The sequence below is a fragment of the Hyperolius riggenbachi genome, chromosome 9, assembly GCF_040937935.1.
Source record: "Hyperolius riggenbachi isolate aHypRig1 chromosome 9, aHypRig1.pri, whole genome shotgun sequence".
NCBI classification, from domain to species: domain Eukaryota; kingdom Metazoa; phylum Chordata; class Amphibia; order Anura; family Hyperoliidae; genus Hyperolius; species Hyperolius riggenbachi.
Genome location: NC_090654.1, coordinates 273643941 through 273669251, shown reverse-complemented (window position 1 = coordinate 273669251; position 25311 = coordinate 273643941). Strand labels below are relative to the sequence as shown.

Sequence of the window (25311 nt, the reverse complement as noted above, 5' to 3'; positions counted from 1 at the left end):
AGTGCATGCCTGATTGACGATGCTACTAATTTCAGACCGAAATTGGTTGCATGTATCGGTCGGACGTGCTGCAAAATGTAGGGCTGACTTGCTTGATCGGGTGCGCAGCTGTATTGGCGAGCGATATCGGGGCAGGCGACGAAACCCCTGGCAGTGCCGGGGCATAGCATGCGTGTGACGTCGCACGCGCCATGCAGGTGACTTCTATAGGGCTAACGGAAGAGCCGCGGATTCAGAAGACGGACGGGCACCGCGACACGGGAGGTAATGTATAAATGCACACATACATTTATACTCTAGGGAACAGCGGTGGCCGTTTCAAGCTGATATCGATCGGGAATCAGCTTGCAGTGTATGGGCAGCCGACAGATCTCTCTCTGATACAATTCGATCAGAGATCGATATGTCTCTTGGTCGAATCTGCCCATAATAACTAGATGTATGGGTACCTTTACAGTTTTGCTCACTTAAAGTGTATCCGAGGTGAACTTTTACTCATTGCATAATTGTGTTCCTTTTCTATTGTTTATAGGGCATTCCTCAAGCCAAATACTTTTTTGTTTTAATACTCTAATTCCCTAAATAAACCGCACCCACAGGTTTTTCAGAGAGCCTTGGCAGTAGCAAGGGCGCATGGGAGCTCAGTCTGGGCAGGTGGTGTTACTAGCCATTGATTTCAGAGGCAGAGGGGAGGAGGGGGATTAGGTTTTTTTCACAGGCTTAGTGATCAAGATACAGATAAGCCTGCCTCTGTGTAATGTTTACAAACAACATGGCTGCTGTCACTGCATCACAGGAAGAAATAATAATTTTCTTTTAAAGCTGTTTGCAGCTATATTTGCTGTGTAAACTATCTAAACTTTAGATAAGCTATATAGACAAGTTACTTGTTATAGTTAGTTTTTCATCTCAGGACCGCTTTAATACTTTTTTTGTTTATGTTCCTTGATGACTTTGTTCAGGGGGTGTAGATGGGGCCTCCGACCGTTCCAAAGTGTTTGAGCTGCAGAGGAGCGTCCATTCCCTGGAAGCGGAGAAGGCGGAGAGCGCGCAGAAGGTTGAGGATCTGGAGCAGCAGCTGGGGGGTGTGAGAGCCGCATTGTCTGCAGCGGAGGAGGGTAAATTATCGCTGTGTGAGGAGAAAGCGTCCGCAGAGAATGAGGCGAATCGGCTGGCTGGGGAGTGCGAGCGACTCCGCGCAGAACTCGCCGAACTGCAGCCTACACAGGAGCCCGATGGCAGGACGGACGTCACCAGTCTACAGCAAGAGGTCCTGCGGCTGCAAGAAGCTCTGATTGGTATGAGCTTAGTTAAAGGGAACCTATTGTGAGAATAATATGGAGACTGCCATATTGGTTTCTTTTTAAATGGAGTCTGAAGTGTAAGTAAAAGGAAAAAACTATACCTAAGGAGAGGGAAGGCTCCCCTTAGATCCCCAGCACTGGATTCCCCATTAGCAGCCTCCGACCGATGGGTCAGACACTATTCGCTTCCGCCGCTGCGGGAGACTTCGGGAACAGTGCTCCTGAAGATGGGCGGCTCCATACTGCGCATGCGCGGGCACGCATTCTTGTGCACTCGCGCATGCGCAGTACAGAGCTGCCCGTCTTCAGGAGTACTCGGGCTCCCAAAGTCTGCCAAAGCCTCCCGCAGTAATGGAAGTGAGCAGTCTCACGTCTGGAACCCACTAGAGCGCTTTTTTGAGCATTTAGGGGGCGCTTTAAATCGCTACCGCTTTCCAGAAAACGCTCTGCCAAGGTAAATAAATGTAACAATTTCCACAGTAGCAGTTGCAATTAGCAAAATCGCAATCGCAGGACATGCAGCATTTTGGAAGTATTTGCGCTTCTAAGTATTGAAGTGCTGGCAAATTGCTCATGAGTCGCTACACATAGCGATTTTTGTGTGCAATTATAAATTACTGCAAACTGTAAAATTATAATAATTTGAAAGAACCAATCAGAATTAAAATTACAATTCTCTATACAATCCTTGCCAAAAAGCTTACACTTCTTAAAATCGCTCCCAAAATCGCTGAAAAGTTCATGAAATTGCTTACAAAACGCTAATTTAAAACGCTAGTGCGATTTGTAGTGGGTTCCAGGCCTCAAGAAACATAGTATTGATCATTTTAGTGGTACGTCATGCTGCTGATGTGGAAGGCCTTTGAGTTTTGTTTGTTCAAATGTATGGACAGCCAGGCACTAGCAGGGACTAGAAGGGTAAACAGTCACAGCATAAGAATCAACATAAGTTTCCCACAAATCTGGAAGAACCCAAATATGGCTTGTAGTTCCCGGACTTGCGTAGTACCTATGATATCCATCACATTTTCATGGAAGCCAATAGGAAGCTCCTAATGTTGTAAACAGCTAGCCCACAGCCCACCTATAGTAGGGTGGGCCTTCTTAACACTGGTTAAGCTGGACCATAGACACACCCCTCCCCAGTGACCAGGCTATTTTTCACAATTCAGGCCACTGCAGCTTTAATACCTTGCTTCAGGGCTGCACAACTCAGCACACAAGTGATTTCCCCCCCCCTCCCTCATTTCTGCCCCCAACAGAGCTTTCTGTTGGTGGGCTCTGATCACTGCTGGGATGTTTCTTTTTTTAAATGTTTGTGTTTTTAATACATCTGGCTTGTTTTTTTTTTTTTTTTTTTTAAGACCCTCCCTTCCCTCCGCCCAGCTACCCCCTCCCCTCCCCCCCCCCGGCCAATCACAGCAATCAGCTCTCATAGACATCGGCCTATGAGAGTCGATCGCTCTCTGTGCCTCTCCAGGGGACAGCCGAGTGACACGGCTGTCCCCAGTGCAGCGCTGCCATAGGTCGCAGCGCTGTACCATGTAAATAGATGGCTGTTTTGCCGTCTAACAGTCTCGCCACTGGGAGACTGATGTCGGAGCGGAGCTCCGTCATTCAAGCGGGGATGCGAACGTGATCCCCTGCAAAACCCCGCTCCAGGACTTGACGCCGATTTGGCTTGGATCGCTGGTGCCAAATGGTGATTACTAGAGATGTGAGCGAACAGTTCGCCCTCAAATCTCTGTTGCTGTACTACTTCCTGGTCGCTATGACCCGTAGTAGTACGGCTGTGCTGGGCCGGCGGTGCGCGTCTTTGATCGAGCGCCTGTTGCCGGGCACTCTCTGCGCATGACGTCACGCACATGCATAGAAAGTGCCCGGCAACAGGCGCACGATCAAGGACGCGCACCGCCGCCCCAGTGCAGCCGTACTACTACGAGTCATAGTGACCCGGAAGTAGTACAGGGTGAGGTGTACGCCGGCGAATGATTCGGGAACCGTTCGCCGACATCTCTAGTGGTTACCAAGGGCAACCACTTAATCAGACTTTATAATGCTGAACACAGGGGGCTCACACATATGTTACAGATTCTCTGTAGTAGTTGCTCCAAATAAATGGGATCGGATGTGGTTTATGATGAAGCAATTAATGCTGGCTGTTTGCTTACATTTCAGAAGCGCAGAAGGGAATGAGCAGTGTACTTCCGGTGAACCAGGTAATCTTTATTTCATTGACATTTCCAAACCATTCATAGGACTAATTTTGGGAGGACCTTGGTGGGATTAGAGTAAACCTGTGGCGATAGTTAAAGGAAACCAGAGACTTTGTTAATGTGCATATTTATACTTACCTGGGGCTTCCTCCAGTCTTATGAGGTGCGTGGGCTCCCTCACCTCTCCGGTCGCTCCGTTATCTCTTAATCCTCTCCAGTAATCTCGCTGGCTGCGCTCTTCTGCGCATGCACTGCTCAAACACATGCACTGCAAACCCCCCCCCCCCCTTCCCATCGTATTCCCGCAGCCGGGAGCGTTTTGCACCTGTGCAGTTGTACAGCAAAGGCGAGGATGCTCCCAGGCACAGGGGCGGCCCCGCATGAGCAGAAGCGTGCGACTGGACAGATGGGGGAGGTGGCATAGCACAAGAACAGAGAGGACGGTGAGGGAGCCCACATACCTTATGGAGCTGGAGGAAGCCCCAGGTAAGTATAAATACACATGTTAACGATCTCTCAGGTACACTTAGAGAAACTGAAGCGAAAGAAAAATTGATATGGTTTGTAGGTGTAGTACAGCTGAGAAATAAAACATTAGCAGCAAAGACATAAGTCTATATTGTTTCCAGTACAGGAAGAGTTGAGAAACTCCAGTTGTTATCTTTGCAAAAGAGCTTTTGAGCTCCACGACTTTCAAAATCGCAGAGAGCTCTGTCTTCTGAAGCTTATTATCTCAACTGTCAGTCACTGTATCTTCTTTTTTCTCTGCAGAGGACAGGTCAAAAGTTCACTGGCCTGCTCTGTAGAATCATTCAGAACGCTTGAGTAGTGTGTAAACTGCAAATATTAGAGAATGATGCAATGTTATAAAAAAAACAAAAACTATATAACTGAAAATAAAAATGAGAATATTTTCTTTGCTACTAATGTTTTAGTAATTATCTGTACTACACAACTAATTCATTATATCATTTTTTTTTCGCTTCAGTGTCTCTTTAAAGTCAAAAATTTATATTCTTACCTCGGGATAGGGATGCAGGGGGCTCCCCTGTCCCCTTTCACCTCGCCGTTCCAGCGCTTGGCCTGAAGTTCACAGCTGCATTGCGCAGGCTTGGGGCGGCTCGTGTCTGCGCAGCAGAAATATTTGTAACAACAAAACATGATTAAAAACTGAGGGCCACCCAAATTTGTAAAAAGAAAAAGGTACAAGTACTCAGATTTAAAGGAACTTAGGGTGGATCCGAGGTGAACTTTTACACATCGCATAATTGGGTTCCTTTCCTATTGTTTATAGGGCATTCCTCAAGCCAAATACTTTTTTGTTTTTGTTTAAATGCTCTAATTCCCTATAAACTAAACAAGCCACGCCCACAGGTTTTCAGAGAGCCAAGGCACTTTCAGACAGTAGCAAGGGCTCATGGGAGATCAGTCTGGGCAGGAGGAGGGGGAGGTATTACTAGCCAGAGATTTCAGAGGGGAGGAGGAGGGGGGATTAGGTTTTTTTGCTCAAGATGCAGATAAGCCTGCCTCTGTGTAATGTTTAGAAACAACATGGCTGCTGTCATTGTATCACAAGAAGAAAGGATCATATTCTATTAACCACTTCAGGATTCTGCGTACGCATAAGTACGCCCCTGAATCCTGAAGCGGTTTCCATGGAAACGGCCGCTCGTATGAGTGGCCGTTCCATGTCAGTTCACGGAGGGTGTCTCCGTGAACACCCTGCGAGCCTCCGATCGCGGCTCGCAGGGTAAATGTAAACACGCGGGGAAGATCTTCCCCGCTGTTTACATACATACGGCGCTGGGAGATCGCCTCTGGGCGGGGATCACCGGCATCTGATAGGCTGAAGCCTATCTGAGGCGGGCTCAGCCCATAATGAAGAGGGGAGGGAGGGAAGGAGGCAGAGGGAGGAATAGCCCCCCCCCCCCCCCCCCCGCAAGGCACAGCAGAGCTGCGGCGATCAGACTAACCCCCCCCCCCCCCAGCAGGACACCCCCCCCCCCCCCAGTGGGGAAAAAGGAGGGGGGGGGGGAAGTCTGATCGCCCTGCCTGCTATCTGATCTGTGCTGCGGGCTGAATAGCCCCCGCAGCACAGATCAGCCAAACCACCCGAAACCCGGAAGTGGTTAAATCTGTTTGCAGCTAGATTTGTTGTGTAAACTATCCAAACTTTAGATAAGATATATAGACAAGTTACTTGTTATAATTAGTTTTTCATCTCGGATCCACTTTAAGAGAAATATTCTGTTTTGTCCCCAGGAGGCGCTGCAGAGGGAGCAGGAAGGTGCCGATACCTTTAGGGATGATGATGTCATCGAGCAGCTGAGACGAGATGTGGAAGAGTGTCGGAGGGAACTGGAAGAAAGTGTTGCAGAAAAGGAGTCTCTGGCTGCTGAACTGGAGGAGCTGGATAAACAGAACCAGGACGCCATGCAGGTGTGCCAGTCACTGAAAGCCGTCATCGTGCTCTGCTGTACCAGCCTGTCCTATATAATAAACCCCATGTGTCCCTGCGTCACCCTCCTGTCCCTGTGTCCGTGTGTTTTGGCTACTTTGCATGTGTAGCCGTTGGTACGAGGGGGGGAGGGGGAGGGTGGCGTGTGCGCACACGCGATACATGCGGCTTATGCGGCAAGAGCCTAGAGCCCATTTAGAGCCCATTTAATAACAGGCCTTGGCCTAGTTTTATCTATAAAACGTCTACATATACTGTATTGTACAGCTCCGTAGAATACAATTAGGAAGGGGTTTAGATTACAAATAAAAGATATATCCTCAATTCACTAAGCTTATCTCCTGTCTTTAATAACTCTTCTAGAGTTGTTACCATGGTGATGAGGCATGTAGTATTCAGGAAACATTTTACATCAGGCAAATCTAAAGTTATCTCTTCTGTCTTTAAGTTAACTCTTTAATCCTTAAAATAACTCCAGAGTTAAAGACAGGCTGTTCATTAACTGCGTGTGAAAATAACTACAGAGGAGGTAAATTAATTACAGAAGAGGTAACGTAAGGAATGAAGAGATAAGATAACTTTCTTACTGTGTGGAGGTAAGTTTTCTCTTGCCTTATTATCTCCAGCATGATCTTAGTGAATTGAGGCCAAAGAATCTTAAAGTGAACCAGAGATGAAGCACCCTCATGTATTTTACCATATATATATCAGTGGGGACATTAGAGAAAACACCTACTCTGCTCTCTGTTTCATTTTTAACTGTTCAGCTTGCTTTTAAACAGCCCTGATAAAATCCCCGACTGAGCATTCAGTCTGGCTTTGCTATAATGACTCAGCTATAATGATTCCTGAGCAGAGCCACAAGGGGGCAGGCTTGGGCTTGAAAAGACACCAGAGAACACAGACTAAGCTATAAAAATTCCTAAGCAAAGCCAGACGGAATGCTCCGTTGGGGATTTTATCAGGGCTGATAACAGGCAGGCTGAGCAGTGAAGGATGAAACAGAGAGCAGGGTAGGTGTTTTCTCTAATGTTCCCACTGATATATATGGTAAAATACATGAGGGTGCTTCGTCTCTGGTTCTCTTTAAAGTGGACCTGAACTCTTGCACAGGACAGAAGGTAAACAGAGAGAAATCCGCCCTGTATGTTTTTTTGGAGAGCTTAGTCTGTCTAATTCTCCCTCATCTGTGACTAATCACAAGTTGTCATTTGATCTTGGAGCTGTGTCAGCTCAAGAATCCTGGCAGCCTCGGCAGAGCAGCTAATTGGCAAACACAGGATGTTAACCCTTAGTCTGCTTCCATAAAAGCAGGAAGTAGTAACACTGCAGATTTATTGCAGGATTTGCATCCTCTGTAATAGACCTTTTAAAAAAAAAAGTTTATTATGCTGTTGCTTATCTTTTAGAGCAGAGAGGAAGTTGTGAGTTCAGGTCTGCTTTAAGGGCCCTTTTGCACTGTGCACATAGTGTTGCAATAACAATGTAAGTCTGCTGAAAAGTCTCGCAGCGCGTTCGATTTGCAGTGCGCCAGTGAAGCATACAGAGACTGGCTGCCTATGTCGCTCCTGCTAACACCATACTATGTGAGGCTGAAGGTTTCCTTGCAGTATAAATGGCATAGTGTAATCTGTTCAGCAAGTATGCTTCACTGCCACTGAAAACGTGTGTATTACCCGGTCCATGCACAGCATGCTGTATATTACTTCGTCACAATTCCCTCACCGCACTCAGTGTGAAAACCTCATAGGAGAATCATTGCATCTCCTAGAAGTGCGATATTGTTCGTTGCCAGGCAACGGAAAGTGTGAAAGGGCCCTTAAAACATGACTCCGATGAGGAAGAGGACTCTGTACCATCAGGCTTACAGTCTTATAACCTAAAGGCTCATACACACGGGGCACAACTGTCGCTGGAAACACATGGCGCACACATGTTCCAACGACAGTTGCCCCGTGTGTATGAGGCGCGCACCCCGAACTGTCGCCGGAGACAGCAGTTGCCGTGCGATTGAAAAGTTCAATCGGCGGCAACGTCTGTCTCCACAACTGTCGCTGGTCCGCCACGCGTACTGCGTGTATGCGGACTAGCGACAGCGACCCACACACTGTCAACTGAGCTTCCGGCAGGGGACCGAACCTTCGGCGACAGCTTCCGCCGCGTGTCTGCCTGTTGGGCAGAGACATGTAGACAGCTGTCGCTCAGGCGGAGCTGTCGCCGAGCTGTTGCGCACACGTCTCCTGTGTGGTAGCAACAGCTACAACGGTGCCTCGTGTGTATGAGGCTTAAAGAGAACCCGAGGTGGGAATTACTTTTACTATTGGGGCACAGAGGCTGGTTGTGCGCACTAAGACCAGCCTCTGTTGCCCCATCGTGTGCCTCCATGTCCCCCCTGCTCGCCGCTATACCCCCCGCATTGCTGGCGACACGCAGCGTGTCGCCAGCTCAATGTTTACCTTGCGCTGTCAGTCAGCGCCGCTCCCCCGCCTCCTCCGCATCGGCGCCACCCGCCGCGTCACTTCCCTCCTATCAGCGGGAGGGAAGGGACACGGGCGGGTGCGCCGATGCGGAGGAGGCAGGGGAGCAGCGCTGACTGACAGCGCAAGGTAAACATTGAGCTGGCGACACGCTGCGTGTCGCCAGCAATGCGGGGGGTATAGCGGCGAGCAGGGGGGACATGGAGACACACGATGGGGCAACAGAGGCTGGTCTTAGTGCGCACAACCAGCCTCTGTGCCCCAATAGTAAAAGTAATTCCCACCTCGGGTTCTCTTTAAGAGGTGGGGAACACTGGATACAGCAGGAGGGAAAGAGAACCTATCCCATCAGGCTTACAATATAAGAGGTGGGGAAACACAGGATACAGTAGGAGGGGGAAGAGGACCTGTCCCATCAGGCTTACAATCAAAGAGGGGAGAGAACACGTGAACAGTTTTGTGTACAGCATTGCTTAATATGTTAGTACTTTATAAATTTAAATATTAATAATTGAGATTTATCGGGCCCTGTGCAATCCCAGCCCAGAGTTAATTTAAATGTTTGTTTTTCAATAGTCTTCGTATAACTGATTAACTTATTAATCAATCTTTCTTCTTCTTTTTTTTTTTTTTTTCTTACAGCACTTGGTACTCATGAAGGATCAGCTGTCCATGCAGAAGGCGGAGTCGGAGGCCCACATGACTCAACTAAAGGAGGAGCTGCAGCGGGAAAGAGAGACAAACGTGAAAGCCGCTTCTGAAATGAGGAACTTGCAACAGCAGTTACAGTGTGAACAAGATAAGCTCCATCAAGCTGAAATCGCTATTAGTGATCTGCACTTGAGCAAGCAGCAACTTACAGTCCAGATAAATAACTTGCAGGATCAAGTTAGAGATTTAGAAGCTGCAAATACCAGTATTGAGGAGGAGAGTGAAGGTCTCCAGCAGATGTTGACGCTTGTGAGAGAAGAACTTGGTGCAGCCAAACAGGAGGCCCTTTCTGCAAGTGATCTTCAGGCACAGAGTGCTAGAGACCTGGAGGTCCAGCAGTTACAACTTCTGCTCTCAGAAATTAAACAGTCGAAAGAGAATCTAGAAAAAGAGATTTGTGACCTCAAGATGGAAAATGAAATGCTACTGTCAACCCAAGAGCAAGCAAAACTCCAACTGCAAGAGGTTTTGGCTTCCAGCAGCAAAGAATCTCTGGAGAAACAGACTGTGATTGAGGCCCTCAGGATGGAGAAAAGCCGAGTAGAAACAGAGATGAACCGGCTGGAGAGCAGACTTTCCGAACAGGCTCAAAACTACGAGCGAACCATCGCGGAGCTTTCCAGTGCCCAGAAAATGGATACCTCAGCTTTGCAGCTTGAACATGAGCGCCTCGTGAAGCTCAATCAAGAGAAAGACTTTCAGGTAGCAGAAAGCAAGCGAAGTATAGAAGTTCTGGAGAATGATTATGAGGAGACCAAGGAGATGTTAACCAGTACGTTAGAGGGACAGAAGCAGCTTACAGACCTGATTAAAGAGAAGGAAAGTTTTATTGGTGAACTGAAGGGAAAAAATTCAGAGTTGCAGAGACAGCTTGAAGAGCACTTCAGAATGGCAAAGGAATGTGACCTCTTAAGGCAAAACGTCGAAGAGAAGGAAAAAACCCTGTCCTCAATGAAGGAAGAAAACAGCCATCTGAAGGAAGAAATCGAGCGGGTGAGGGACCAGCAGTCTCGATCCCAACCAGCGGTGGACCCCAAAACTTTAGACATCATTACAGATTTGGAGGCAGAAATCACACAGCTGACCAAAGTCCAAAATAAATATGAGGAGGAATTAAAACTGGAGAAAAAATCTCTTGAAAAGCAAATCCAGAGCACCGTCCAACTTCAGAAGTCTCTTCAGGAAAAAATCCGAGAAGTAGATGAGGTCAGGTTGCAACACGAGAAGATGGTGGATACGTACGAGAAGCTACTCTCTGAGAAAGACAGTGAGATTTCTAGTCTTCAGCAAACCAATGAATTGATCAGCTCACAACTTCAGAATGAGCATCTAATCCAAACCGATTCCTCCATTATTCTCCAGGATTCAAAATCTCAGTCCATTAATAATGGTGAGAATGGAACAGAAAAACACGATTTATCCAAAGTGGAAATTGATCGACTGGTCAAGGGCATTAAAGAGAAGGAGATGGAGATTAAGGTACTCAGTGAGAAGAATATAAATCTGACCAAACAGATTGACCAACTTTCTAAAGATGAGGTTGGAAAGCTCACTCAAATTATCCAGCAGAAGGACTTAGAAATACAAAACCTTCATGCTAGAGTATCTTCGATCGGCTACATGCAGGACGTAGTGTATCTACAACAGCAGCTGCAAGCCTATGCAATGGAGAGAGAGCAGGTCCTGGCTGTCCTCAGTGAGAAAACCAGAGAAAACAGTCAGCTTCGAACAGAATACCATAAATTGATGGACATGATATCTGCCAAAGAATCGGCTCTTTTAAAACTTCAGGAAGAAAACAAGAGACTCTCACATACCCAAGAAGGCAGCAACCAAGAGATGTTCAGAGAAACCATCCAGAATCTCTCGAGAATCATTCGGGAAAAGGACATTGAAATAGATGCCTTGAGCCAGAAATGTCAGACTTTGTTGACCGTCCTTCAAGCGTCCGATGCTGGTAGCGGTGGCGAGCTGGGCAGTGTCAATAGCAATCAGTTTGAGGAGTTGTTACAGGAACGGGATAAGCTCAAGCAACAGGTGAAAAAGATGGAAGAGTGGAAACAGCAAGTGATCACCACTGTCCAGAACATGCAACACGAGTCAGCCCATCTGCAAGAAGAGCTCCACAAGTTACAGGGGCAAATCAACATGGACACTGACTCCAGTTCCCGCTTGCAAGTAGACTACAATAACCTCATTCAGAGCTATGAAAAGAACGAAACAAAACTCAGAGGACTCAATCTTGAACTAAGTAATGTCCAAAGCAGTATTGGAGAGCTCAACAGTACGAAGGAACGTTTATTAGGCCAACTTGAGCTGCAAGCCATTAGGCCATCAGTGGCTCCCGTCACTGAGTCTCCCTTAGGGACATCTTCTGAACTGCAAAACAGAGGTGATATGATTGTACAAGAGTGCGAGCAACTAAGGCTTAAACTTCAAGAGCGAGATGCCACTATTCGGACCCTTCAAGAGAATAACCAACGTCTGTCAGACTCAACGGCCACAACATCGGAGGAGAGCCGCAGGAGAAACGAGGAAGCCACCGCAGACCTCAAACAGATCAAAGAAAAAAGTGAACTTTTGCACAGATCACTCAAAGAAAAAGATATTTTGATTAAAACAAAAGGGGACAAGTTAAAGTCGGTCACTGAAAATTTGAGGAACAAAGAGAACGAGAATGAGTTGCTGAAGCAGGCCGTCACTAACCTCAAAGAGAGGGCTCTGATTTTGGAGATGGACATCAAAAAATTAAAGGAAGAGAACGAGAAAGTGGTGGCCAAGGAGAAGGAAAAAGAGACTGAATTCCGGGCTCTACACGAGACCAACATGCAGTTCTCAATGCTGCTGAGAGAGAAGGAATTCGAGTCCAGCTCTATGAAGGAAAAGGCCTCCGCCCTGGAAAACCTTCTCAAAGAAAAGGAACAGGTTTGTCTTACAACTTCTACTTTTCTACGTTTCTGTAGAAGCCGAAGTTGAGTTAAGTTGAAGAACAGGTTGGTTTTGGTTGTCAGATCAGTTTGAACATGTGGCTGACTTGTTGGTGTTTGTTCAGTAAAGTTTCATAAACAGCAGTGATGCTCTGCGGAGTGTAATACACCTTCTGCAGGCCACATATGATTCAATTATTAAACTCCTGCGTCCATCTAGATTCTGACAGTTCATAGTTAAAGGGAACCCGAGGTGAGAAGGATATTGAGGCTGCCGTATTTATTTTCTTTAAAAAAAACCTGTAACATCAAAAAGTTCCGCTGTGGGGTTCTCACCTCGGGAGGGGGAAGCCTCAGGGTCCCAATGAGGCTTCCCATGCCGTCCTCCGTCCCTCGGGAGTCTCGCTGCAGCCCTCCGAACAGCGGCGATGTAAATATTTACCTTCCCGGCTGTGGCGGCTCTCAGCTCAGAAACAGGAGGAAATACCCGATCGCCGTCGGGTCTGCTCTACTGTGCAGGCACAAGTCTCCGGCGCCTGCGCAGTAGAGCGGACCCGACTGAGATCGGGTATTTCCATCTACTTCGGAGCCGAAAGCCGCAACAGCGCCCCCACTGGAGCCTGCAAAGGTAAATATTGAACTGGCTGTCGGGTCTGTCGTGCCGCTGTTCGGAGGGCTGCAGCGAGACCCCCGTGGTTCAGAGGACGGCGTAGGAAGCCTCATTGGGACCCTGAGGCTTCCCCCTCCCAAGATGAGTACCCCCCAGGGGAACTTTTTGATGTTACAGAGTCTCTTTAAGCCACATACACACGTTTGACAAAAGCCTTTTACTATTAACAACTTTACGAACAACTACAATTAAATAAGTAGGAAAGATAAGTCTTGGCGTGCAAACAACCTATTATACACACAGAACGACTTGACAGACAACTTGACGAACAACAAATTTACATATTGTTACTCAACTGGTGAACGACTAAAATGTTCTAGTTAGTAATGGAAGTCATTGAAATGTCATAGCAGACTTTGCCACGTTGGACACCACTTCTCTCAGTTGTTCTTCAAGTAAATCCAGCAGTTTATTTCTTGTTAAACAATAACAGTTACATGGCAGCCCTGCTGTTTTTTTTTTTTGTTTTTTTTTTTGGCTGCAGTAGTGTCTGAATCACACCAGGAACAAGCATGCAGCTAATCCAGTCAGGTCTGACAAAGACCGAAACCTATCTGCTGCATGCTTGTTCAGGGGCTATGGCTAAAAGTATTAGAGGCAGAGGATCAGCGGGATAGCCAGGCAACTAGTATTTCTTAAAACAAAATAAAATATGGCAGTCTCCATATACCTCTCACCTCCGGTTTACTTAAAAAATGAAACGATATCGAGTGATTTGTGTAGCATTTGCATTCCTTCCTTTATAAATCTGTTGATTGGCATGAGTGGCAATTGCAGGTCTGCATAAAAGTCCTGTGATTTGGTCTATAGACTAATAGACCTGCAATCTTTTAAGAGCTGATTTTCATCATCGCAATAGAAGATAAAAGGTTATGTTGACATTCCAGCACGGCATCTGTGCGGTTGTCCCCTCGTCTGCCACCATCTTTCAGTGCTCCTGGAATAACGCCCTCTGTTGGCTGTTGCAGGGAAAGACCGGTGAGCTGAACCAGCTGCTGAATGAGGTGAAGTCCATGCAGGAGAAGGCCATGTTGTTCCAGCATGAGAGGGACCAGGTGATGCTAGCACTGAAGCAGAAGCAGATGGAAACAAACGCCCTGCAGAATGAGGTTAGTAGAGTTCCAGCCGTGAAGGTGCTGTGGTCAGTCTTTAGCGAGATATCCGCTCTGGTGTGACCAGTGTGCTGGTACTGATCCCCAACCTCCCCAAACAGCCCAATTTCTGTTGACATGGGGGGGGGGGGGGGGGGGGGTGAGAGGTTCAGCCTGGTTAATTATCCAGCTGCCAGCTAATGGATCAGCAGATAGTAACTTTAAGGACAGGATCACAGGGCATCCCATTGAGCGGCATCATAGTCGCATACTAACTCCGCCCATAACTCCTCCCCACCATATTCAGGCAACACACGTACATAAAGTGGGGTGGGCACAGGTAACCAGGGCAACACAGCCTAACTGCACACCCACCTGAGGGGATGGAAGCCTTAAAATGTACTTGTAGCTAAAAAAAACCCTTCCCCTGGAGGGTACTTACCTTGGTGTGTGTGTGGGGGGGGGGGCTTGGTGAGCCCCTGGATCCTGAAGAGGCTTCCTTTGTCGTCCTCTGCAGGTCTAGGTCTAGTCCAGTGCTAGACCCCCGATGAAGAGCTTGCCGACAGCTCACGCAGGTGCACTAGTCCCAGTTGTCTTTCTTTGGTAAAACCTGGGCTGGATTGGGTCCATGCAGGCGTGAGCATGGACTAGAGCTGTCTTGGCTATTTCTGAGTGGAACAGTGATGGTGCGCATCCACAGGGACCTGGAACGGGCTGACTTGCAAGGATGAGGACAGAGAAAGCCTCTTTAGGGTCCAGAGGCTTCCCCTCCCGAGGTTAAGATCTAAAATTGTGCCACACAAACCTCACAGGTTAGCTTGAAAGGGCAAACTATATAGATGCACATTGGGTTGTGAAACTGCAGAAAAAAAGGTACATACAGGGAGGTGTACAGAGTTGCACAAAAATGTCAGATTTACTGTAATTAGAGTGAATATGGTGGGGAGGAGCTATGGGCGGAAGTTGTCTTCTCTGAAGATGTGGTAGTGGACCACATAACTGGTGGGGGGGGGGATGTCCCCTTGGTTTGGACCTGTTATCATTAAAGGCCTGTTGTGAAATATCCCTAATCAGTCTCTTAGGCATACAGATGAAATCGGTGCCGGTAGACTTGGGCGCAGGATACAGCCGGTATGGCTGATCCTGCTGCTGCACAAGTCTGGGCCGTGTTAATTACTATTCCCCCTCCAGGCCGCCATGGATAGTTGGGGGAATGATATAATTCGGCTTCCAGTGAGGCCGAAGGCCGAATTATTGTGTTTTTTTTAAGCAACCTCGGCTCCGGCTTCTGATGGCACCGACGTTACTGACTGAGCGCCGCTCAGTTGTGATTCCTATTGTAGCCTATGGTGGCGCCGGTTGTGCCCAAATCTAGCAGCGACGAAAAGCACTGCTCTGTCTCTTAGAAGTATAGTATACGGTTATTTTACTGTACAGGAGACATGCACTGAATCATAGCAACTGATATATACATTGGAATGAATTACAGATTATAATTATTCCGCCTACTTTTACCATTGATTGGGTCCTGACATATAAGCTAAACCACTATTGGGTGATACAAAACTGCATAAAGGAATACATAAATATCCATTAATAGATAAGTAGATAAGCTTGTTAGTCGTGGTTTTATAAATCTTTGTTTTGGACAATTCTCCATTGTAACTCAAGGCTAGCTAGTTTGTTAGATACACTGTGTTATCTTTTTTAAATTTTAGGACCCCAAAAACAATCTCCAGCTGCATATTCTATTCCCATGAAGTTGTGAGAGTGTTTTATTGAGAACCTATTATACTGAGAATAAAATGTATGATATAGATCAGGGGTGTCATATACTCAGTATATATCACAAATTGGGCAAGCACCATCAACCAAACACCCAAATAGGTAATCTGAGAGTGTGCAGAAAGGAACTAAATCAAATATGACTCAGAACAAAGAACAGAAGTTCCCTCAAAGAACCGCACCACTCAAAAAATCAATGTATACCAAATCAACTTTATTCAAAAAAGAATTAAAAACACTTAAAAACAAGTATGGTAGATAACCATGACAGGATCTCGTACAATTCAATATTGTTCCATAACATTTAATATAAGCCATAGGATTAAGTTCCAAAATAGCATAACCTCATAATACATACAGAATGAATAAATAAATATCTGCAGGGAATCAAAAAATGGTCAACAGTTCCCTACAGTCCCAATTGCTCAACCCAGACAAGCTACAGTACTCAAACATAAAGTGCATACAATATAGTGCAAATTAGCGTAATCATTAGATAAACAATTCATATATAAAGGGATCCATAGCGGATTGTAAAGTGACAAGTGCAAAAAACAGTGAGGAGAAAGGTGCAGAGTAGTGCCAGAAAGGTGAAATCTAGAGAGCACTGAGAGCTTACTGAGGCAAGCAAACCGGGATTAATGAGTCATGGTTAGCAACCGTGGGGCCATCGCGATTCGCCACTCATGGGCCCATAGGAAGCCGCCATAGCGTTGAGCGGCGAATTGCAATGGCCCCACGGTTGCTAACCATGACTCACTAATCCCGGTTTGCTTGCCTCAGTAAGCTCTCAGTGCTCTCTAGATTTCACCTTTCTGGCACTACTCTGCACCTTTCTTCTCACTGTTTTTTGCACTTGTCACTTTACAATCCGCTATGGATCCCTTTACATATGAATTGTTTATCTAACGATTACGCTAATTTGCACTATATTGTATGCACTTTATGTTTGAGTACTGTAGCTTGTCTGGGTTGAGCAATTGGGACTGTAGGGAACTGTTGACCATTTTTTGATTCCCTGCAGATATTTATTTATTCATTCTGTATGTATTATGAGGTTATGCTATTTTGGAACTTGATCCTATGGCTTATATTTAATGTTATGGAACAATATTGAATTGTACGAGTTCCTGTCATGGTTATCCACCATACTTGTTTTTAAGTGTTTTTAATTCTTTTTTGAATAAAGTTGATTTTGTATACATTGATTCTTTTGAGTGGTGCGGTTCTTTGAGGGTGTCATATACTCCACTACAAAATGGGCCAAAATTGAACACTGGGACGTAGTCGTGGGCCAACCTCCATGTCTACTGGCCACTTCCCTTCCTTATAAAGTATCCTAGTGTCTAATGCCTTCTCCCTCCCCAATACAGTCCCTGGTGTCTAGTGGCCCACTTCCCTCCTCTATAGTTCCATGGTGTCTAATGGTTCCCCCTCCCTCCCCTACACAGTTCCCTGGTGTCTAATGCCTCCCTCCTTCCACAGTTCCCTGGTGTCTAGTGCCCCACCCCCCTTTACAGTTTCCTGGTGTCTAGTCTTTTCCCCTCCCTCCACCATATGGCTTCCCTGGCTGGTGGCTGGATGGTGTAATGGTTAAGGGCTCTGCCTCTGACACAGGCGACCAGGGTTCGAATCTCGGCTCTGCCTGTTCAGTAAGCCAGCACCTATTCAGTAGGAGACCTTTGGCAAGTATCCCTAACACTGCTACGGCCTATAGAGCACACCCTAGTGGCTGCTGCTCTGGCACTTTGAGTCCGCAGGAGAAAAGCGTGATATACATGTTATTTGTCTTGTCTTCCCTGGTGATCTAGGGCTTCAACTCCAGTATAGCTTCTTTGGAGTGGGCCAGACATAATGCACAGTGGGGAAACCACTTGGGAGCCAAATCTAAGGGCCAGATCTGGCCCATGGGCCGGAGTTTGACATGAATGATATATATGAAGTCTGAAATGTGGCTTACAGGCAGCCATTGTGTTATAACACTATCCATTTTACTTCTGGCCTTTCTGTATTGGGACTCTTGTGCCCATATTTTGCCTCTCAGCAAGTAATTGTATGAATATATTGGTACAAAATGCTCCTCCTTTTACCTGCAAGTTATTTTCCTGCAGATCCAGCACCTGCGGGACAAGGAGCAGCGGCTGAACCTGGAGCTGGCCAGACTGCGGAACCACCTGCTGGAGATGGAGGACTCGTACACCCGCGAGGGCGTGGCTGCAGAGGACAGGGAGGCGGAGCTGCGGAAGAAAGTCTCGTTGCTGGAGGAAAAGCTGTTATCTTCATCCACAGCAGTTGAGACGGCCAGGTAGGTGCCGGTGTCTGCAGTGGGGGGAGGGATCCCTGATGAGCAATGCACAGCCTGTCTCATTTGCTGTCCTCCCTCCAGTCACCAGGCTACAATGCAGGTGGAGTCCTTACAGGAGCAGCTGAATCTGGCCTCCAGGCAGAGAGACGAGGCTCTACTCCAGCTGAACATGTCTCAGGAGCAAGTCAAGCAGTATGCACTGTCACTGGCCAACCTGCAGATGGTGCTAGAGCAGTTCCAGCAAGGTGAGACCATCTCTCTTCAGTTATTTGACTTTAAAGAGAATCTGTATTGTTAAAATCGCACAAAAGTAAACATACCAGTGCGTTAGGGGACATCTCCTATTACCCTCTGTCACAATTTCGCCGCTCCTCGCCGCATTAAAAGTGGTTAAAAACAGTTTTAAAAAGTTTGTTTATAAACAAACAAAATGGCCACCAAAACAGGAAGTAGGTTGATGTACAGTATGTCCACACATAGAAAATACAACCATACACAAGCAGGCTGTATACACCCTTCCTTTTTAATCTCAAGAGATCATTTGTGTGTTTCTTTCCCCCTGCAGCTATCTTCCACTGAAGTGTCAGGCTGTTTCTTCCTGCAGAGTGCAGACAGTTGTGCCTGTATGTAATTCTTCAGTATGTGAAAGCCCTGCCAGCTCAGAGGAGGATTTATCCAGCTTGTAAAAGATAATAGAGCAGAGAGAAGCTGTACTAATCTAAATAACCCACAGGCAGTGTGCAGAGAGGGGCCAGAAGGGGGGAGATGCATCACAGAACCACAACACTGAAGAACTTGGCAGCCTTCCAGACACAGGCTGACAAGTCTGACAAGAGAGAGATAAGTTGATTTATTACAGAGACTGTGATAGCAGAAAGTGCTGCAGTAAGCCAGAACACATTAGAATAGCTTGTGGAAGTTGTAGGATGATAAAAAACAGGATGCAATTTTTGTTACGGAGTCTCTTTAAAGTGGGATGAAAGGGCAGCACGGTGGCGAAGTGGTTACCGTAGCAACGATGAGCGGAAATGCCAATATTCTTTTTGCATTCATTTTTGCGAAAATAATGTAAAATTTGACTTCAGCAAAAATGACATTAAAAATCATTTTGTAATAGGTTTGTGTTTTTTCATGCTTTAGTAAACTATTTTTGTGTTTTACAATTTTTCTTTATTACGAAAATACAATGTATATTCGTGAATATTTTCTCAGAATCGAAAATGGCATTTTCGATGTGAAAATGACTTTCGTGAAAATATGCAAGTGACACCTGTGGCAAGCAGTCATGCCTTACAGCGCTGGGTCCCCAGTTCGAATCCCAGCCAGGGCTCTATCTGCATGGAGTTTGTATGTTCTCCCGTCTGTGTGGATTTCCTCCGGGGACTCAGGTTTCCACTCGTGTCCTGAAAACGTACAGATACGTTAATTGGCTTCCCCCTAAAACTGACCCTAGACTACGATACATACACTACACCAGTGATCTGTAAACTTGGCTCTCCAGCTGTTAAGGAACTACGAGTCCCACAATGCATTGCAGGAGTCTGACAGCCACAGTCATGACTCATAAAGGAAAATGCATTGTGGGACTTGAGTTCCTTAACAGCTGGAAAGCCATTTATGCAGATCACTGCACTACACGATACATACATAGACCTATGACTATGGTAGGGATTAGATTGTGAGCCCTTCTGAGGGACAATTAGTGACAAGACTATGTACTCTGTACAGCGCTGTGGAAGATGTTGGCGCTATATAAATACTAAATAATAATGAAAGTGCAAATTGAAAACTTGAAAAAAGTTAGCGTAACCTAGTTCTCCTCCAACTTAGTTTTGTAAACAGATACATTCATACATTACCTGTGTCCATGTGTAGCGCCTGTATACCGGAAGCAGGTGTCAAGTGTCAGGAAGCTTATAGCTCACGCCTCCTCCCTCATAGACGCACTGCTGTGATCATTCGGAAACGAACCCAAACTGCGTGTCTCTCCACTGGCCCGATGCCGCTGTCGGTGATGGTTATGCCAGTGTTATCGGCCCTTGGAAGGCTACGCAGGTCAGGTTTATTTCCGAATGGCTCATCAGCCGTTGTCACAGTAGTGCGTCTCTGCGACGGAGGAGTGCTATAAGCAGAAGAGAGCTCTCTGTATCTCTGCATCTTCAGGTTTACAGGCGCTGCAAACCGACATAATGTATCTATTTATAAAACACACAGATTCCCTGTCGCATTATTTCCCAGATTCTTCCCCACTCCTGTCAGTGGGCAAGCAGTAACTTCCTGCAGCTGAACCTGACCTCCAATCGCATACAGTTGCAGTTCTATACCTGTTAAGATAGCGCACACAAATGCACCCTTGCCAAATACATGGGGGGGGGGGGGTCTAGTTTTCTAGATAGTGTCGTTTGCGGGGATATTCAGTGGTTTTGTACCCTTTGCCCTGCTGTAAATGAAGTATTGTGCAAAAAAAAAACCTTTTTTCATTTTTAGTCTTGGAAACCCGAATACATAGTTTTTCCTGTGACATCCAATAATACCATATCAAACAAATTTGGTGCCTCCACACTAACAATATATAAAAAAAATATATATTTTAAGGAAAATATACGTTGACTCCTTTTTAAAATATTTTTTGTTGCTTCGTATTGGAAACAATTTTTTCCCAACATTTTGCTTTGTTTTTATGCACTCGTTTTTAATTTATTTTTTTGTAATGGGTGGGATTCAATATTTCACATTAGAAAAAAGCCCTATCCATCCTGAAAAAAAACTATTCCAAGATTGTCTATTTTGCACAAAGTACAGCCAAACTATAAGCTGTGAAAGTGTCACATTCCCAAAAGCAAAAAAATGCCGCGATACCAAGAGCTGCTTTCACTGACTGTAGCAAATCGCCTGAGTACTCTGATTGTAAAAGAATGGTGGTAATTGTAATAGAAATTCTGCTCTTCTTGCAGAGGAGAAGGCCATGTACTCTGCGGAGCTGGATAAGCACAGGAAGCAGAATGTGGAGCTGCGGCAGAAGGTGGACAAGCTGGAGGATAAAGTCTTATCTCTGCAGGTAAGAGTCAGGAGACTGTCAGAGCAGGACGGGGCCTACCAGCGGGGAGAAACTGCATGTGGCTGCACAAAATACGCTAAAATCCTGGGCCATGGAGTCGGTACAAAAATGATCCGACTCCAACTCAGACTTCTCAGTCTATGAAACTTCCAACTCCAGGTATCCAAAATGGCTCCGACTCATTAGTCTAAAGCCCCATCTACACCATACAATTTATTTATTTGATTCATTGATTCGATTCAATTTTAATCCGACATGTCCGATTGGGATTCGATTCATGTTGCCATTGCAGAACAATGGCAAAATGAATCGAATCCCGATCGGACATGTCTGATTGAATCGGATCAATGAATAGAATCGAATCGCACAAAAAATTGTATGGCGTAGATGAGGCTTAATACTTACCAGGGCTGTGGTTTTGGTACAAAAATACTCCCGACTCACAACTCTGACTCCTCAACTGCACAGCCCTGCTAAAAATCATCCAATTTTATGGCATGTTCAATAAAAAGATTGGTTGTACGGAGGAATTTCAGTAAATGTTTTTTTTTTTTTTAGTTCCCTTTCTTTTTTTTTTATAAAAGATCAGAAGAGTGGTGGATTTCAGCATTTTGTTACAGCTGATACAAATCCTACAATAAATCTGCAGCATGTCTACTTCCTGCTTTCATGGAAGCAGACATAGGGTTAACATCCTGTGTTTATAAATTAGCTGCTCTTCTGAGGCAGAGGAGATTCCGGAGCTGACACAGCTGAGAGATCAAATTATATTTGTGATTAGTTCAGTTCTTTACAAAGTTTCTTTAAGCATAATCGAGAACCAGAACAGGTGGCCTCTACAAACAGGGCAATAATTACCAAAACCTCTTCACTCAATAATTAGGGGGCTAAGAAGGCTCCCTAGTAGAAATAGATCTTTAAGCCAGGCAAGGATCCCGGCCTGTGAAGAAAGTAAAGGATCAAGATTGATTAAAAAGTAGAGAAAGGAAACAGAAAAGGGGAGAAAGAGAGGAGAAGGAAAGAGGGGCCTGCTGGAATCTGTTTAGTTTATCAAAACCACTAAAATGTGTCTTGCTAAGAAACTCAATGTTAACTCAAATAATAATGCGCGCTGCCATTCACGTCATCAGAAGCTTACTGCGCAGTATGAAGTTTTCTTGTACTGCGTCTGCACAGTAAGCTTCTAATGACGTGGGCGGGAGCGAGCACAGCCGCACAGCCGAAGTTGGACGGGGTGCCGCGCTAGACTGGGAACGGCGGATCGGAGGAGGACGGCGTGGGACATTACTGCTACAGGGGGCTGATAGAAGCCCCAGGTAAGTGGCGGTTTTTATCCTTGGCAAACCCCCACAGAACCCGTTTAAGAAAATAGTAAAATCAGAGGGAAAATCGCACACCACCGTAGAGGTGCTGGACCATAATAGTATAAGCAGAAGAATCAACTAGGTCCGCACACTCAATTGATCCAAGATCCAGGTTTATTCAACCAATGTGACACAAGTCCACTCCATAAACCAACGACTCGTTTCGGGGCCCCGTGGGGTCCCCTTTGTCAAGGTAAAACACAGAATGGTTTTACCTTGACAAAGGGGACCCCACGGGGCCCCAAAACGAGCCGTTGGTTTATGGAGTGGACTTGTGTCACATTGGTTGAATAAACCTGGATCTTGGATCAATTGAGTGTGCGGACCTATTTGATTCTTCTGCTTTAAGAAAATAGGGTTTCCATGTTTTCTCAAATTTGGGTAGAGAACAGGGCCAGATTTACCATAAGGCACTGTAGGCACTTTGGAAAGGCGGCTCACGCCCCTCCTCTAGCGCCTACCTCCCTCTTCCCTATGCAGAGTCCCGAACAAAGCGTAAATGAGGTTACTCACGCAAATCAGGGCATTCCACTAACCAGATCTCCCTTCAGTTGGGGGCACCTCTTGCTACTTAACCCCTTAAGGACTACAGGCTTTACCCCCCCCACCCCCTTCCCCAGTAACCAGGCTAGGTCCTCACAAATGATTCCTTCCCCCCCCCCCCCCCCCCCCCCCTTTTTCTGCCCACCAACAGAGATTTTTGTCGGTGGGCTCTGATTGCTTCTGCAGAGTATTTATTTTTTTATTAATGTATTTCTTAATTTTTTTTAAAATAAACGCTACTATTTTTTTTCACTCCCTCTTCCGCCCGCCCCCCACCCCCTTCCCCCACGCCAGCCACGCCAGCCAATCACCACGATCAGCTGTCATAGGCATTAGCCTATGAGAGCCCATCGCTCTTGTGCCTCCCCAGGGGACAGCTGAGTGACACGGCTGTCCCCAGTACAGCGCTGTCTGCATTCGCCGCTGGGAGACTGATGAAGGAGCGGCGCTCCGTCACTCAAGCGGGGATGCGCACAATCCCCAGCAAAACACGCCCGCAGGACTATACGCCAATTGGTGTTAGGCGGTCCTGGGGCTGCCGCCGCGTTCACACCAGTTGGTGGGAGACTGTCGGCAAGAGGTGAATACTGAGGGTACCTCTGGCTACCTAATGCTAAAGGACACTTAGCTATGACAGGCAAGGGAAGTAGGGAACAAGTGACAGCTGGGCCAGCCAGAACACTTGCCGTGCGGTTTGGTGGGGTTTGTGTGTTCAAGGATGGGTGAAGTCTAGGGTACCAGGACATCTGTGCCTGTAGGCTCCTGTAAGGTAAATCCCAGCATGGTAAAGAATCCTCATTAAAACAGCGATTGTTTTAACTCTTTCAAGCAGAAAAAAAAGGTACACCGCCTAGTTATTTGTAGGCTTGGCAGTGTACATACATGTCTATGGGCCGAACATTGTAAAAACAGCGCAGATTTGGGCACAGCAGACGCCTCCATAGGCCGTAAGAGGAATTACAGCTGTAGCGGCGCTCAGTGAGTAATACATTTGTGCTCCCAGTGTAAACTAGCCCTTTCTAATCATGTCACCTGTTGTACCTTTAAGGCTGGTTTCACAGTGGAATGTTATAAAGTCCCACGTTACAGCAGCCAATGCGTACATTGTAACGCTGCACGTTCTGGGAAAGTGCAGCATGCTGTGCGTTCTACTGGGCTTTAGCTGCGTTAGACTGCTTGCACATGCGCAGTGACTAGCCACATGGCTAATTAATATTCACTGCACTGTGGTGACTTAAAGGGAACCAGAGGGCTCAGAAAAAAGATTCTATACGTACCTGGGGCTTCCTCCAGCCCCATACGCACGGATCGCTCCGCCGGTACCGGGCCGCTTCACTTCCGGCGGACGCGGCCAATTGTCCGCATGAGCAGGGGCCCCCTCCATACCCTTACGCGTGCGGCTGTGCAGTATGCAGCTGCACGCGTACGGGTATGCCGGGAGCCCCTGTGATGCGGACAATTGTCCGTGTGCTGCTGCCGACTGGCCGAAACTACGGGACCTGGTACCGCCGGATACAGGAAGCGGTGGACGGCGGCGTGGGAGCGATCCGTGCATATGGGGCTGGAGAAAGCCCCAGGTATGTATAGAAACTTTTTTCTGGGCCCATTGGTTCCCTTTAACCTGGACTCGTAGTGTTGTCCGAATCATGATTTAATTCATTTGATCCGGATCTTTTTTTGTGAGTCGAATCATCCGGATCATCACAATGAACGATTCGGTTCATAGTGGATGTCTGTCTGGAAGAAACAGGAACATACAGAATGTACAGTGCAGGGAAAGTCCTGTCCTGCTAGTCATTTAACCCCCAGTCTGCTTCCCTAGTAAAATGATTCAAATGATTCGGTTCAAAGAGCCGGATCTTTTCAATGATCCGATTTGAATCATCCGAATCCTTGAAAAGATCCAGACTTCCCATCACTATCCTGGAGCGGCTGTTCTATCAGTATAGATAGAACGAAAACAGCGCACCAAGAGCACATAACGCGGCTCAATCTGACGTCCAACTTCAACACCACCATGCGTTGCGTTAGGGACACGTTATGCAATCTTAACGTCCCCTAAAACGCAACGTCTTGGCGTGAAAGAGGCCTGAAAGGTTACCCGAGGTGACATGATGTGATAGACGTGTGTGTGTACAGTGCCTAGCACACAAATAACTATGCTGTTTTTTTCTTTCTTTCTCTGCCTGAAAGAGTTAAACATCAGGTATGTAAGTGGCAGTTCCTGTCTGAGTCAGGGCTGGGTCAGACTACATTGTGGCCCTCGCTGATAAGATATTACAACTATAAAACACTTTCCTAGCAGAAGATGGCTTCTGAGAGCAGAAGAGAGATAAAAAGGGTCAATAGTTCATAGATTTTAGTTCTGGCATACTTCAATGAATGTGTCATTGAGCAAAAAC

General features: G+C 46.4%; 1 protein-coding gene across 3 annotated transcripts in view; it reads left to right on the top strand.

Moving 5' to 3' along the window:
• Nucleotides 1-25311, top strand: part of TRIP11 (thyroid hormone receptor interactor 11) — a 113369-nt gene that overhangs the window by 27844 nt on the left and 60214 nt on the right. For 2 of the 3 annotated variants that reach the window (XM_068254584.1, XM_068254586.1), the window contains exons 7-14: nucleotides 963-1298; nucleotides 3483-3523; nucleotides 5783-5959; nucleotides 9098-12091; nucleotides 13732-13872; nucleotides 17751-17944; nucleotides 18026-18189; nucleotides 20899-21002. In XM_068254584.1, coding sequence (XP_068110685.1) covers nucleotides 963-1298; nucleotides 3483-3523; nucleotides 5783-5959; nucleotides 9098-12091; nucleotides 13732-13872; nucleotides 17751-17944; nucleotides 18026-18189; nucleotides 20899-21002 — 4151 coding nt within the window. The remainder of the gene's footprint in view (nucleotides 1-962; nucleotides 1299-3482; nucleotides 3524-5782; nucleotides 5960-9097; nucleotides 12092-13731; nucleotides 13873-17750; nucleotides 17945-18025; nucleotides 18190-20898; nucleotides 21003-25311) is intronic. The other variant, XM_068254585.1, reaches the window with a different exon arrangement.